Here is a 15,440-nt window from a genome sequence, read left to right as displayed (position 1 = left end):
GGGAGCAAGGTGATTGTTGTGAAGCTTCATCAAACCAAGCGTTTTCTAGTGGTACAAAACTCCTTGGCTTGGACCCTGTCACTCTTTGTAGCAGGACTTGAAATCACCTAACTGTAATCTCAAGCGATACTCTCCTTTGTGAGGGGAAGTTTTGCTGACAACTCTACCATGTTTAACACAGCGACAATGAAGGTAATATGCTGACAAGGAGACAAAGCAGATTTTTTGAAATTTATTGAGATGCCTAGCGCTTTGCAGGTTTGTACAGCGTAATCCCTGGCTTGAAGAAGCTAATGCCTGGTGGTGGCAGTAAGGAGCCAGTTGTCTAAATATGGAAACATCTGGAATCCTTGACGTCTCAAGTGAGCCGCAACCACTGCCATGCATTTGGTAAACACCCTGGGGGCTGTGGTGAGGCCGAAGGGCAGGGCTCTGAATTGGCAGTGTCTGGCTCCCAGCCAGAAGCAGAGAAACCTCCTGTAGCGCGTGTTCATTTTGATATGATAGTACGCATCCTGAAGGTCTATACAGCACATCCAATTGTCCTGACCCAGAAAGGGAAGAATGGACTGTAGCGTGACCATCCGGAATTTTGTTCTGTAAACCGATTTGTTCAGTCTGCTGAGATCCAAAATAGGTCTCCAGTCCCCTGTCTTTTGGTACCAAAAAGAATTTTGGAGTAGATTCCGGATCCTTATTGGTCTGCCGGGACTGGCTGGATGGCTCTTTTTAAAAGCAGCTTTGAAATTTCTAGTGCTGCTCGGTCTCTCAGACCGGGTGGAACGTCTGGAAGAGACCCTTTTGGTTGATGTGGGGTGTGGATAAATGGGATTTTGTAACCCTCTGATATGATCGAAACCGCACCCATCTGTCCCTGCGTGAAGGGAGAACCATATACAGGCCTTCTGGGTACAGCGAAAGTCTTCCCCCGACTGCCTCCGAAGGTGGACAGTCTGGCAGCTCCTCAGGGGTGCTGAAAGGGTTTGTCAGAGAGATTCTCTGCTACCCTGATACTGCGGACCCCCCCTGCTCCTAGGGTGGCGTCTGTTATTGTTCACTCCTCTGCCTCTAGAGGGAAGCTCACCACGTGCGTCCAGCAGAACTCCCTGAGGTTTCCATGAATCGGCATCTTTCTTCCGCCTTTGACCCTTAGGATATGGTCTACAAGGGGCGGAAAAACAGACTCCCACGGCAGAGAGAATCTTGCCTTCTTTTTTGCACCTGGTTAAGGTGCTCTTCACTTGAGGTCCAAAAAGAGCAGAACCATCAAAGGGGGTGTTAGTGAATGACGCCTTGAAGGGGTCAGCAAAATTGCAGAGCCGCATCCAGGCGTGTCTCTTTAGAGCAACACCACGTGCACTGCAGCGTCTACTTGCTCCCATCAGCTGCATAACCTAGAGATGAGCCGCATGGAAGAGTTGACTATAGAGTTCAGGGTCCCTAGCTGGGAGTTGATCTTTTCCTGAGACCCTGCAGCTGTTGGGTCCTGCAATGTTTCACCCAGTTCCTTGAGAAGGTCCCACTGAAGTCGGTTGAAATGGCATAAGTAATTCAGCTTCTAACGTGCATAGCAAAGGTCGCTGAGGAAAACATCTGCTTGCCGTACCTATCCATCGTCCTAGATTCCTTAGTAGGAGGATGGACAGGTACTGAAGGGTCAGCCAACTCCTCCTTGGTGGCTGCCGCCAACACCATGGCATCTACGGGAACACCCTTGGAAAGAAACTGTTTATCTGAAGGAGCAGTAATAAATTTAGTGGGCCTCTGGGGAGTTGGTTCCATAGTATCCGGAGCCGTCCACGCCTTCCGAGCCACTGCCTCCATAAGTGGGTCGAAAGGCGGAGACACCCAGGAGGTGGAAGGGCGAGATCCGAAGGCATCCAGGTACACAGACTCGTCCTCAGATGGGTTAAGGGCAGACCAGTTCCCCCTCTGTTTGAGGATCTCTAAGATGTCAGGAAAGGAGACATCCTCAAAGGGGGACCTTGGGGACCCTTCCGAATCATCCAGGTCGGTGTCAGATGTCACTGACTCAGGAGAGTTAACATGTTTCCTCTTACATGTCCTCTTCCGAGGGGGCTCCCCCGCAGGGTCAGGGGAGGCCTCGGAAGAGGAAAAAAGGCCCAATGGGGCAGCCTGGAGCGTCAGTTCTCCTCGCATGGGGTCAGGAGGGTAGGCAGGGGCTGAAGCAGGCACCGTGGAGGGAGGGGCCGAGGAGGCCGACCGTGGTGCCGGTATAGAAGCCAGCACACTCATCACCTCAAAGGCGCCCCTGTCAGGCAGAGAAAGACCCAACTCCTAAGAGATGAGAACTCTCCACAGCACAGAGAGGGACGGCTCCGAGACCGATGTCGGGGCCGAACTCACCTGCGCCGAAGCTCCGAGGGAGAGAGCGAGGTCTGACAAGGGTCCAATGCCACTCGTCCCCTCGGAGCCGAGGGAGTCTTGCGCCCGGATCCCTCCAAGGACGGAGCCAAGGACGGGATCAAAGCCGACGAAGGAACCGACAACAGGGGAATCTGTTCCGACGCCCCCACAGTACTCACCTCGACTACCTCCGGCTCAGAACTCAGCAGGGTAGTGGGAGGAGGAACTTGAGCGGGTGTAGGGGTAGCCCCTGTCTGTTGAAACAGGCTATGTAGCAACTGGACCAGTGCTTGCAACTTTAAAAGCCGGCTGACTACCCTCTCAAGGTCATGGTCTGACAGCCTGGAAGACCTTGAGGAATGAGATGTATGGCTCCGACAAGAGTGGAGACTTCGGAGCCGATCTAACAGACTCGAGAGATGGAGACCTAGAGTGCTTTCTGCTCGGGGACCGCTCCGACACTAAAGTCGGAGCTGACTGAGGTCTAGATGCCTCGGTTACGGCCAGAACTGACGAGTCAGCAAGAGCACCGCTCGGTGCCGGCTCCGAACATGGAGCCGACGATTTGGTGGGCTTGAAGGTTTCCCAGCCATAGTCTTAGCCGGGGAATCTTCAGGCTTTAACAAGCCTCTAAGTATAAGTTTGTTTCTGTACTCCTGCAGGACTCTAGGGCTAAAAGCATGGCAGATGGAACACGAGTCTTGCAGGTGCAGAGGGCCCAAACAATACACACAAGAAGTGTGACAGTCTGTCGGAGACATCTTCTGACAGCACGAGTCACACTTCTTGAAACCCGAAACCTTAGTATCCTTTGACATACTGTACAAAAGCCAGCACACAATACCCTAAACTATGGTAACAATTGCTATAAAAAAGGGAACTACCACTAAGTAGAAGGACAGAATTCCACACACAGAAGAACCAGTGGAAAACTGTACTACAAGGGGAGGGTCAGAGGCCCAACCACCTTAAGGGTGGAGAAAAAGGGGAAGATTAGCAACTAAAGGGGGGGAAAGACTAGTCGCTAACTATACTGATACTAAATGAACAAACAAGGATAAAAAACTGACTAAAAACTACCTAAAAAGTTATTAATAAAAATATACGACCTGGAGCCGGTGAAAACGCAACCTTGTAGCTAAGTGGCAAACAAGATCTGGGTATATTTTGCCTAGCATTATGGGACATAGGATAGCCTCGAGCCGGTAAAAATAGCTCTCGAGCTTTAGTATTCGGCAGAGTCGGAGCCGAGGTTCGGCTCCGAACCCATATATATATGTGTGTATATAATATAGTGGTTTTTAGCACTTTCATTCCTTAAATATCCTGGAACTTCGTCAGAAAACAAGAAATGTACAACAGTGCAGAGTTAAATAATGAACCAAGGGTAATAAAAATGCATTAACATAGTAACATACCACCCAACTTACGTTACAGTAACCAACGGATCCTGGAAACTATCGCCCCGTAAGTCTCACTAGCTTGGTCTGCAAAGCTATGGAAAGGATCATCATGGACCTTATAAATAAAGATATTGGGGACCTACAGACACTGGATCCTACCCAGTTCGGCTTTAAGGGCAGATCCTGACTCAAACCTGGTCGATTTCTTTGAAACAGTCACCAAGGCCATTGACAATGGGAAGGTGGTCCACACAGACTACCTGGACCTCGCAAAAGCCTTTGATACACACTCCCACTGGCATTATAGATAAGCTCACCAGCTTAAATATAAACCCCTATGTCACTAGATGGGTTGCAAACTGGCTCAAGGACAGAATCCACATGGTTAGAATAGCTGGAGCCATGTCAGACTCCAAACTAGTTACATGTGGCGTCCCACAAGACTTAGTCCTGGGACCTCTCTTGTTCGGTATATATTTCTCGGAGGTACAGGCCAACATGGAAGGACTGTGGCTGACCAAGTTAGTAGATGACTGCAAACTGGGCGCCATAATACTCTCCAGCCAACACAAGCATCCTCCAAAAGGGCCTCATAGAAACAGACAACTGGTGCCAGAGCCATGGCCTCAAGCTAAACGCCAAAAAGTGTATAGTCATCCCCTTTGGCAAAAACAAAATGCCCACAAATTACCACATAGGTGGTAATCCATTAAGTACAGAAGAAGTAATTAGGGACCTGGGGACCCAAGTTGATAGCAATTTCATTTGACAACCACACGCGGGCCAAAGTGGTTAGAAAAAAAACATTTTATATAGCCCACCTAATCATGAAGGGGATTCACATCTAGATCAGGGAGGTCATACGTTGCCTCTTTTACTCATCCCTTATCAAGCCCATAATTGAGTACAATGCCCCTTTTGGGATGTATTTTACTAGACACCTGCAGCAACTGGAAAGACCCTCAAAGTACCTCACCAAGAGGATCAAGGGGCTCAAACAGATGCCGTAAATATGCTGCCTCGAGTTAAAGAAACTCCACCCCACCTCTACTCCAGTGGCATACCACCTGCTCAGAGAAGCGATCTGTGCCTGACGATAAAGCCATGTCCAATCCGAATTAATGGGACATGCTGCACCTCAGAAAATCCAAATCTCATCGAAGCCACTCAGGGACTTGAACCTCAGCACTGAAATAAATAGGAGATGCTGGAGGGACAGATTCATAACCCAGAGGCTCCCTTCACTCTGGAATAAAATCCCAGTCCAGGTTAGGCAGAGTCCCTCATTGACCCTCTTCAAGAGGAATCTTGAGTGGATGGGAGATCATAGGTTTACCCTGGGTATCACTAATGTGTCACTGTTAGACAGAGGCACAGTATACTAACCTTGAAAAAGGGCATAGCAAAATTAATTTAAAATGGGTGGCGGAATCCATACACACTCTGGCTAGGCTTATAAATGCCTTAGGGCAGATAGCCTAGTATGAACCTATGAATCGTAAAGTCAGGAGATAGTATGACTAATGCTTATTTAATAAGTCCATTGTACAGATGCAACCCACTGGTTTCATGGTGAGGCTGTACAAACTACAAGTAAAAGAAAATGACTATGACCTGTACAAATTCCAACAACTGTACAGAAAAACAGAAAATGGAAAGTCTTGCCATTTAACTCTGTACTGTTGTACATGTCTTCTAAAAACCATCAGTTAGTGTGTAGTGTTTTTTGTCCATATGCCTTAAAAAAAAATAAAAAAATACCTAAGTGTAATAGATTTATTTTCTTCACTTAGGTTTCCTTCAGTTGCCCCAAAAATAGGAAGCAATTACATGGTATGGAACATCCCCAGCAAAAACCAACTACACATGATATAAGTAATGCCAAACAAAAAAGATAAGTAGAAGTAGAGAGATCGGGGACTGGAGAGAGGGTAAACCAGGGCTGCAAAAGTGAATACACTAACATCTACATTTATGCTAAGTGTACACTTGCGAACTGCTTCTGCTTTGGGCACCGCGCGGCAAAAAAGACTGAAGAAGATGGCGTCGGCCGATGCCTTTATACTCCAGCTGCTCTGACGTCGGAGAGGAGGTGACACCAGCCGACGCCGGACCCAGACTTTGGAATCAACCGTCATCGAGGGCTGCCTGAGGCAGGACAACCCATATGTTACGACTGCAGTTGCATTCTTGAAGGACATCTGTACTATGTTCTTCGTCTTTCACTGTTGCAGTCATCACATTTGGGTAGATTCCCAAAGCTAAGGCAGGGTGGAGGTAGTTAAGAAGCAATAGGGCTGGCAATCAGGCTCTGTAAGATGGCTGCGTCAAATCCAGCTCTGGATTTAGAAAAGATAGGTAAATGGTAATGCTTGGTTTAAGTGTGTACATAGCCTTAGATTGTAGCGTCCAGAATGTCCCGGGTAGGGACTCCCCTGAGAAATGCTGTAGTAGAAGATGTAGCCCTAGTGGAATGTGTTGATCCCCTGTGGGGTAGGTTTCCCATGATGTTTCTAACCAAAATGGATGCAGTGTTCTATCCATTTAGAAACGGTTTTCTTTGAAATGGCCTTGCCCTCTGCTCCTGCAGCAAAGCTAACTAGCTGATCAAATTTTCTGAGAGGCTTAGTCCTGTCCACTTAGAACCTAAACTGCCTGCGCACGTCCAGGGAGGGCAGAATCCTTTCCATTTATTCTGAGGATTAGGGAAAAAAGTTGGCAAATGAATGGACTGGTTTAAAGCCACACTAGACAACACCTTGGACATAAAAGATGGGTTAGTCCTAAGGGAAACTCTGTCTGCATGGAAGATAATGAAGGGTTCCTCTGCCGTAAGGGCCTGCAATTCAGAAGCTCTTCCTGCTGAAGGGATGGTTAGAAGTAAAGATGTTTTCCATGAGAGGAACTTTAACTCTGCTGTAGCAGCAGGTTCAAAGGGCGGACGAACAAGCTTTTATAATACAAAGTTCAGTTCCCAGCCAGTAATGGGAACTCTCCTGGGGTGTCTTAAATTTTTGGCTCTTCTCTGGAACTGTTTTACCAGAGGATAAGAGAAGAGGGGTGGCTCAGTATGATAATGAGCCGAGATGGCAGAGACATGAATCATAATTGAAGAGAAGGATAGGCCCTTGTGGAGCATTTCTGTTTATCTAGTAAATGAGGTAAGCCGAGCACAGTCACATCCATTCCCTGAGACTGGCTCCAGGAACAGTATCTTTTCCAAATAGGACTTTCTAGCACTAGGCCTCCTTGACTCAAGAATGACATCCAGCACCTGCTTACTGAGGGGTTCAGGGGATGAGGCAGGCTGCAAGGTTCAGGGTCTATAGCTGAAGGTGCAGAATTTTGCTCACCTGCTGGGACAGCAGGAAAGGAGTCTGAGGTATGTGCCATGGTGGTAGTACTGTCAGACTGCGCAAAAGAGGGTTCCAGTGCTGGCGATGCCAGTCTGGTCCAATCAGGATGGTCTTTGGCTTGTCCAGTTTGATCTTTAGTAAAATGTTCGAGAGGAGGGGCAGAGGGGGAAAGGCATAGATGGAGAGGCTTTCCCAGGAAAAGGACAGGGCATCCACTTTCCAAGCTTGGCTGTGGGGAGTACTGGTGCAATATTTGCTCAATTGATTGTTCTGAGGGGAAGCAAAAAGGTCCACCTCTGGTCCCCCCACCTGTTCCTCAAAAGCTTGAGTATTTTGGGTGCCAGTTTCCACTCGTGTGGGTCCATGAGATTTCTGCTTAAGTCATCAGCCAGTGAATTTAGTCTGCCTGGCAGGAACTGAGCTTGCAGGTGCACTTGGCTGCTCAAGGCTGTGTTCCACAGAGCCGTGTCTAATCTGCAGAGTGGGTAGGAATGGGTCCCCCCTGCTTGGGTACCACAAAACTGTGGTGGTGTCTGTCTTTACCAATAGTTTTCCTGGAAGAATAAGGCCTTTGAAGGCTGTCAGAGCATTCTGTACAGCTATTACTTTTTGATCAATATGCAGGTGCATTTGCTTTGTGCTCCATTTGCCCTGACAGCACTGCCCTGCCATGTGAGCCCCCCATGCATAGTCTGATGCGTCTGTTAAGGTTTAGGCAGCAGGGGGTAGAGTGAAAGGGAGCCCCTTGTTGTGGCTGCAGGCCTCTGCCCACCAAAGGAACTCTGTCCTTAGGCAAGGAATGAAAGGAGTCGCTGTTTCCAGGTCCTGAGAAAGTTGACACGAGAGACTTTTTAGGTATCATTAAGTTTCCTCATATGCAGTCTTGCATATGGAATGAGTAGAACGCAAGAGGCCATGAACCCTATGGCTTGCAGTATTTTTCTTGCAGATAATCGCGTTTTGGTGGCCAGTAGATTGAAGTAGTTTGTCAAATAAATTTATTTCTCCGGAGTGAGGAATGACATCTGGGAAGTTGTGTTCAAGCTTGCTCCCAGGAATCAAACCTCCAAAAAAAGCAGCAAACAAGCAGGAAGCAACCACAAGGAGTGTACCAACGTCACTATAAGGCACTGTGAAGCTCTGGATACAGCAAAAAGAATCCAAGACGAACTGCACAAAGAAGATTTATTAACGCCTCACTACAAACACGTTTTCGTCGCCCATGCAACTTCCTCAGAATACAATTCAAACAGACATATCCTGATGTTATATACACAACATGTAATGAGATAATTGAATAATTGATTAAATACCCTTTGGATCATAATAAAATGAGTAGAAACTACTAGACTGCCAAAGCATGAAGTATTTGAACATAATATATCTGTTGAATCTTAATAAAAAATATATATATACATAGTTTTACCATAAATTTATTTAAAAACAATATAAAACACAATAAAATATCATTCCTTTGTGTTTAAACATTAAAGTATAAATGAAAAACACACTAAGAATATTTCAAACATTTTAAAAAGGATACTGTATAAATGCAAAGCAAATTTTATTCTTTCACAGTATGTGTACAATTTCTGAGATATATTAAGTATACCAATTCCTGTAAACCTCCTTATATTCAGTTACAGTAATTCTGCTCTGAGCTTCAAATAGGGCATAATAGAAATAAGGTCATTAAGACCCGGGGCCTTGTTAGAGGCTAACAAAATCTGCCAACATGGAGGTTTGGTTCATTTTGCAGCTTCGTTGCATTTTTGTTTGCTTCCAGGAATACAATCTGTTGGCTGGGTACCAGCTGAGATTTCTTTTCACTGGTGTACTTGAAAATATGCAGTGCTAATTCCAACTAGTCGGAGGACTTCAGGAATGGGGAGCACTAAGGCAAGGAAAGATAAAAGTAAATTTTATTCTGAAGACTTAACAATCGTCTAAAATCCATAAAATCTGCAGTGTGGTCAAACAGGCTTATGTTTGAACAGGACATTAGTCATATCAGCTCTCTCCAAAACTTAAATCCAGGTATCTGCAAACAAACATCCCACAACCAACCTGTTCTACATCTTTTACCTTAGTTTTTTTCAACAAGCTATGTAACCAAGGTTTTCGGAGCGAACACCTTAGTGCTTCTCCAGAAGATAGGCCCCAAGATGGATTCCAGAATATGCAGGTCTATTAGTCTTATTAGCATTATCTGCAGAACCAAAGAATCCACTATTGCTCAACTAATTAATGACATGACACAAGCAAACAAAAACCCTTGACCGTAATCAATTTTCATTTATATACAGTTCTCTGCTCCTCAACCTGGGTGATTTCTCTGACAATGTCAAGATTTAGAGTACTAGTCCATTAACATTGCCAAGGATTCTGACACCAATCAAAACAAAAATAAAAAAAATAAATAAAAATAAAAAATATTCACAAGTATCAATACTCACCCTCACACTGGCTGCTGTAGAGCCAACTAGCATACTAACAAAACTCTCATCATAAAGGTAGGGTCGCTTCTAGTGCAAATCTGTCAATGCTAAAGAATAGTTGTGTGAAATCTTAACATAGCGATTGATGTCCTCTTCCCTGTTGCATTTATTAACATGTGGGAGTTCCACGCTGTTGGCAACCCAACGTCGGCCAGTATACAAAAGACTTTACTCCTGTAGGGTGCGTGGTACATAGCACGTATGTTGCGATTGGATGTTGGCTGTAAGAGTGATTAACTCGACTACCCCAAGAGGAATGCCAGTCTAAGGAAGTAGGTTAAGAATCATTCAAGAAGCAAGGGGGGAGGAAAGTGGGATAGGTATACTGCAACAGAGAAGATGAAGACATCTATCGCTATGGTAAGATTTTACACATTCTATTGTCCTTCTATTCATCTGTTGCAGTATTCATAACATGAGGGAGAACACCAAAGCTCATGAAGAAAGGGAGGGAGGGGTAGGGGCTGAGGAGCTTTACAGGAAGCCCTGGTATGTGGCTGTGGCAAATCCTGCTCTAGATTTAGAAATTAAATCTAACTAGTAGTGTTTGGTGAAGGTATGGACTGCTGTCTATGTAGCTGCTTCAAGAAGAGTTTAGTGTCCAATCCCTTGTAAAAGGCTCCAGAGGAGGCACCAGCCCTGGTGGAATAGAACCTAACAGAGGAGTTGAAGGGTCTTAACATGGTGAGTGTAGCAGAAGGAAATAGTCTTGGAAATCCAGGAGGAAACTGTCTGCTTTGACACAGCCTGCCTTGGGGTGCTAATAAACAAAAATATGATCTGGCCTTCTAACAGCCTTGGTTTTATCCAAATAAAATCTTAATTGCCTGTGGACATCTAAGGTTTGGAAGACCCTCTCAGAGTTTTGGGGAGAAGGGAAAAAGGTCGGTAAGTGTATAGACTGATTTAGACATAGGTTAGTGACCAACTTGGGCATAAATGATGGGTTTGTCCGTAGGGAAACCCTGTCTTTGTTTAAGGTCAGATAGGGTGGCGATGGGCCTGCACTTCAGACACTCATCTGGCTGAAGTTAAAGTTAAGAGTAACAGTTTTCCAGGAATAGTTCTGAAGAGTAGCTGACGAAGTTTGCTCGAAGGGTGGGGGAGTCAGCTTTTCTAAAACAAAGCTAAGGCCCCAGGGAGGTGGAACAGGTTTTCTGGGAGGCCTAAAGTGTAGGATGCATTAAAGAAATTGCTTTGCCTCAAACCTACTATCTAAAAGGGGATATACAGAGGCAGACAGGCAGATATGGCTGACATACGAGCTTTTACTGAAGAAAAAGGTTGTGTAAAATCTTACTATATCCACAGTTGTCCTTCTCCTCCCTGCTGTAGTACAGTTCACTTGATGGATATATCCCTGCCAGAAGGCACTTGATGTCAGCCAGTATACAGAAGTCTTTCATTACTGTACATTAAGTGATATGTCTGGCGTAGGTTGCAGTTGTAGAGAGGTCATAAAAAGGACGTAAGCACATACCATCCTCAGAACTGAATGCCCCAGGAGGAAAGTCAGACGAAGGATTTGAATGCTGTGTGCATCCAGGAAAGATAAGAGACCAGTGGGGAAGGCAGGAGGGAATTAAACTGCAGCAGTACAGAGAAGGACATCTATGGTTATGGAAAGGTTTTGCACAACTTTTCTGTCCTATTCACTTGCTGCTGTATTCTTCACTTGAGGGAGAGTGGCAAAGCTCAAGTGGAAAGGGAGAAAGAGGGAGTAGAGGAACTCTCGAAGATATGTAGGATGGCTTTGGCAAACTGATCTGGATGTTGCATCCAATCGTAATGTTTGGTAAAGGTACGAACAACAGACCAGGTGGCTGCTTCAAGGATGGCACTGTTATCCAATCCTCTGAAGAATGACATTGATAAAGCAATGGTTCTGGTAGAATGGGCCTTTAGAGGGAGGAAAGAGTGCTTCTACAGTGGGTGCAAGAAAAGGAGATGGATTTGGTTATCCAAGAGGAGAAGGTCTTGCTTGGAAGCAGGTAGACCCAGTGCCCTGTGGTGGAAGTTAATGAAAAGCTGGTCAGATTTCCGGAAGGGCTTGCTCTTGCCAGGCAGAATCTGTTATCTAGGGAATGTAGGATCCTCTCACTGCGATCTTGTGGAGAGGGGAAGAAGGTGGGTAGGTGAATAGAATGATACAGAGTTCGGTAACCACCCTGAGCATAAAGGATGGGTTATAGTCCTTAGATTTACCCTGTCTATGGGAAACTAAGAAGGGGGGAATAGACATCAGAGCTCACTGGAGTTCTGACACCCTTCTAGCTAAAGTTATGGCTAACAGCAGAACAGTCTTCCACGAGCAATGTTTGATGGAGGTAGAAGCAGCAGGTTCAAAGGGGGAAATGTCAATTTCTCTAAAGCAAAACTGAGGTCGCAAGAAAGAGGGATGGGTTTCTTGGGAGGGCTAATGTGGAGGGTGCCTTTAAGGAACTGTTTTACCTCAAATCTGGATGCAAGATGGTGAGAAGGGCAGACATGCAGAAATGACAAACGTGTGCTTTGACTAACGAATAAGCTAGGCCAGCCAAGAGCAATTCACACAAAGTAGGATAAAGCAAAGTACATTTGTGTACACTTAACAGATGTAGATGTTCAAGTGCTTTCACTGTTGCAGTCATCGCACCTGAGTTATCTGCCTGCAGGTAGCCCTCAGTCAGCCCGAATACCAGAGACTTAGTATTTCTGCGTTGCATGCTGTCACTCCAGGACGAACCTTCAGAGGTCATCAGTGGTATACAAATAGGCAGCTGACGCCATTACATCAGTTTTTCTTGCCCCAATTGCCAGGAGCTCCCCAAATAGGGAGCTAAGTTATGGTGGGGAAAACACCACCAGTAAATAGTAAATACCAATACCCCTGAAAGGGGTGAGTAATAGCCATAGAGAGGAGAGAGAGAGAATAACCAGGGGGCTGGAGGGAAGGAAACCAGGACTGCAACAGTGAACACACTCTAACATCTACATTTAAGGTAAGTGTACACAACTGTACTATGTTCTTAGTGTTTCACTGTTGCAGTCATCACACTTGGGTGGATTCTCAAAGCTGAAGGGTGGAGGCAGTCAAGAAGAGTTATGCCTTGCAGGACTGCTTTTGCAAAACCTGCCCTGGATTTGGAAAAGAAATGCAGGTGGTAATGCTTGGTGAAGGTGTGTACTGAACTCCAGTTAGCAGCTTCCAGGATGTCTCTGGTAGGGACTCCCCTGAAAAATGCTGTAGAGTTAGATGTTGCACTATTGGAATGTGTTCTGTCCCCCTGAAGGATTGGTTTTCCATGGTGCTTGTAGCAGAAATGGATGCAGTGTGCTATCCATCTGGAAAATGTTTACAAATGGCTTGCCCTCTGCCCTGTTGCAAAGCTGACTAGCAGCTGGTCAGATTTTCTGAAATGCTTAGTCCTATGAAGGTAGAACCTGAGCTGTCTGTGCACGCCCCAAGAGTGCAGGACCCTTTCCCCATTATTCTGAGAGTTAGGGAAGAAGGCTGGCAAATGGATGGATTGGTCTAGTGCCACTCTAGACACCACCTTAGACAAAGGATGGGTTAGTCCTGAGGGAAACCCTGTCAGCATGGGAGATAAAGGGTTCCACAGCCATCACTGCCTGTAGGTCACTCACTCTTCTAGTTGAAGTGATGGCTAGAAGCAAGGCTGTCTTCCAAGAGAGAAGTTTTAACTCTGAAGCAGCAGGTTCAAAAGGGGGAAGCATGAGCTTTTCCAGTACAAAGTTAAGGTCCCAAGCAGAATTGGGTGCTCTCCTTGAGGGCCTTAAATGGTTAGCCCCTCTCAGGAACTGTTTGATGAAAGGTTGAGAAAAGAGGTGGCTCAGTATTGTAATGAGCCGAAACGGCAGAGGCATGAATCTTAATGGAGAAGGACAGGCCTCTATGGTGTACCTCTGCTAGGTAATCCAGGATTAGAGGTAAAGGAGGGCACTGCTGTGTCCTTTCCTTTAGACTGAATCCAAGAACAATATCATTTCCACTTTTCTGCACAGGATTTCCTAGTACTAGGCCTTCTGGCTTCAAGAATGACATCCAGCACCTGTTTACTTAGGGTTGCTAATGGAGTTTTCAAGGAATAAGCCAGGCTGCACCACTTAGAGTTTGCAATTGTGGATGCAAAATCTGTCCCTCCTGCTGTGACAGCAGGGGTAGAGGTCTGGTGTAGGTGCCAGGGTGACACCTTTGTCAGGCTGCGCAGGAGTGGGTACCAGTGCTGGCATGGCCAGTCCGGGGCAATCAGAATTCTCCTTGGCCTGTCTTCTTTTATCTTGAGTAGCACTTGAGAGAATGGGCAGCTGGAGAAGACAGACAGAGGTTTTCCCATTGAAAGGATAGGGCATCTACCTTCCAGGCCCTGCTGTGAGGGTTCCTGGTGCAGAATTAGCTTAAATGCTGGCTGTAGGGAGAGGCAAAGAGATCCACCTCTGGGGTCCCCCCACCTCTGGATCAGAAGGTTGAAGGTGTTAGGCTACAATTTCCACTCGTGTGGAAATAGGACATTTCTGCTCAAGTCGTCTGCCAGTGAATTCTGTTTGCTTGGTAGGAATTGAGCTTGTAGATTGACTTGGTTGTCCAAATCTGTGCTCCACAGAGTCATGGCTAACCTGCAGAGTGGGTAAGAATGGGTTCTCCCCTACTTGTTTATGCACCACATAACTGTGTTCTGTTGTTAATCAGTTGTCCTGGAAAGATTAGGAATCTGAAAGCTGTCAAAGCATTCTGTACAGCTAGCATCTCCTTTTGGTTAATGTGCAGGAGAATTTGGCTTGGCCTCCAGTGGCTCTGAATGCATTTGCGAGCCAAGTGGGCCCCCCATGCATAGTCTGATGAATCTGGTCAGGGTTTGTGCGGCGTGGGGTAGAGTAAAATGCAGTCCCTTGTGGTTGCATGCATCTGCCCACAAAAGGAACACTGCCCTCAGACAAGGTAGCACAGGAATGACTGTTTCCAGGTATTAAAAATGTTAGCATCAATGACTTAAGTACCACTGAAGTTACCTCATATACAGTCTTGCATATGGAACTAGCAGATTTCATGAGGCCATGAACCCTAGGGCTTGCAGTATTTTTCTTGCAGTTAGCTGGGTTCTAGTGGCAGTTTCCTTGAAGCAGTCTGTCAGATAGACCTGTTTTTCTGAAGCGAGAAATGCCATCTGTAATGTTGGGTCCAAGTTTGCTCCTAGGAATACAATATTTTGACTGGGCACCAGTTGTGATTTCTTTTCGTTGATGGTGTACCCCAGTGAAGTGAGAAGACTTTTTACAAATACCAGGTGCTGAAGCAGCAATTCCTGGCTGCCCGCATGAATCGGGCAGTCATCCAAGTAAGGGTAAATTTGGATATTTCTCTGCCTGCAGTATGCAATGGCTGGAGCCAGGCATTTTGTGAATACCCTTGGCGCAGTAGACAAGTCAAAGGGAAGTGCAGAGAACTGATGCATAGATCCTGCCCTGAAACGTAGATATTTCCTGCACGATTCCCTGATGGGGATGTGCAGATAAGCTTCTTTTAAGTCTAAGGTGACTAACCAGGCATCCTTGGCTAGCACAGGGAGAAGCTGTTGCAAGGTAAGCATCTTGAATTTTGGGACAACCAGGAAGGTGTTGAAAATTGAAAGATCCAGGATTAGGAGCCAAGATTGTAGCCCCCCAAACATCTCCAACGCCCAGGTGAGAACTGCCCTCACTAAGGCAAAAAACACAGCATCCATGATACCGGATGGTGTCCCCGGCTGTGTGCTTCATGAACTCAACGAGGAATTAAGCCCACAGTTGGGGGGGGAAAAAAAGTTTTTGGGGTACCC

At 46.1% G+C, this 15,440-nt stretch overlaps 1 protein-coding gene across 1 annotated transcript in view; it reads left to right on the top strand.

The window, feature by feature from the left end:
- The window catches only part of UBA1 (ubiquitin like modifier activating enzyme 1), a 2,903,587-nt gene that overhangs the window by 1,252,565 nt on the left and 1,635,582 nt on the right, over positions 1 to 15,440 (top strand). The window contains exons 14-15 of the mRNA XM_044080725.1: positions 7,704 to 7,750; positions 9,790 to 9,805. Of these exons, the coding sequence (XP_043936660.1) occupies positions 7,704 to 7,750; positions 9,790 to 9,805 (63 nt within the window). The remainder of the gene's footprint in view (positions 1 to 7,703; positions 7,751 to 9,789; positions 9,806 to 15,440) is intronic.

The sequence above is a fragment of the Protopterus annectens genome, chromosome 8.part0 (assembly GCF_019279795.1).
Source record: "Protopterus annectens isolate FY-2018-M chromosome 8.part0, PAN1.0, whole genome shotgun sequence".
Lineage (NCBI taxonomy): Eukaryota > Metazoa > Chordata > Ceratodontiformes > Protopteridae > Protopterus > Protopterus annectens.
Note: the sequence above shows the minus strand (reverse complement) of the source record. Positions and strands in the feature narration are given on the sequence as shown.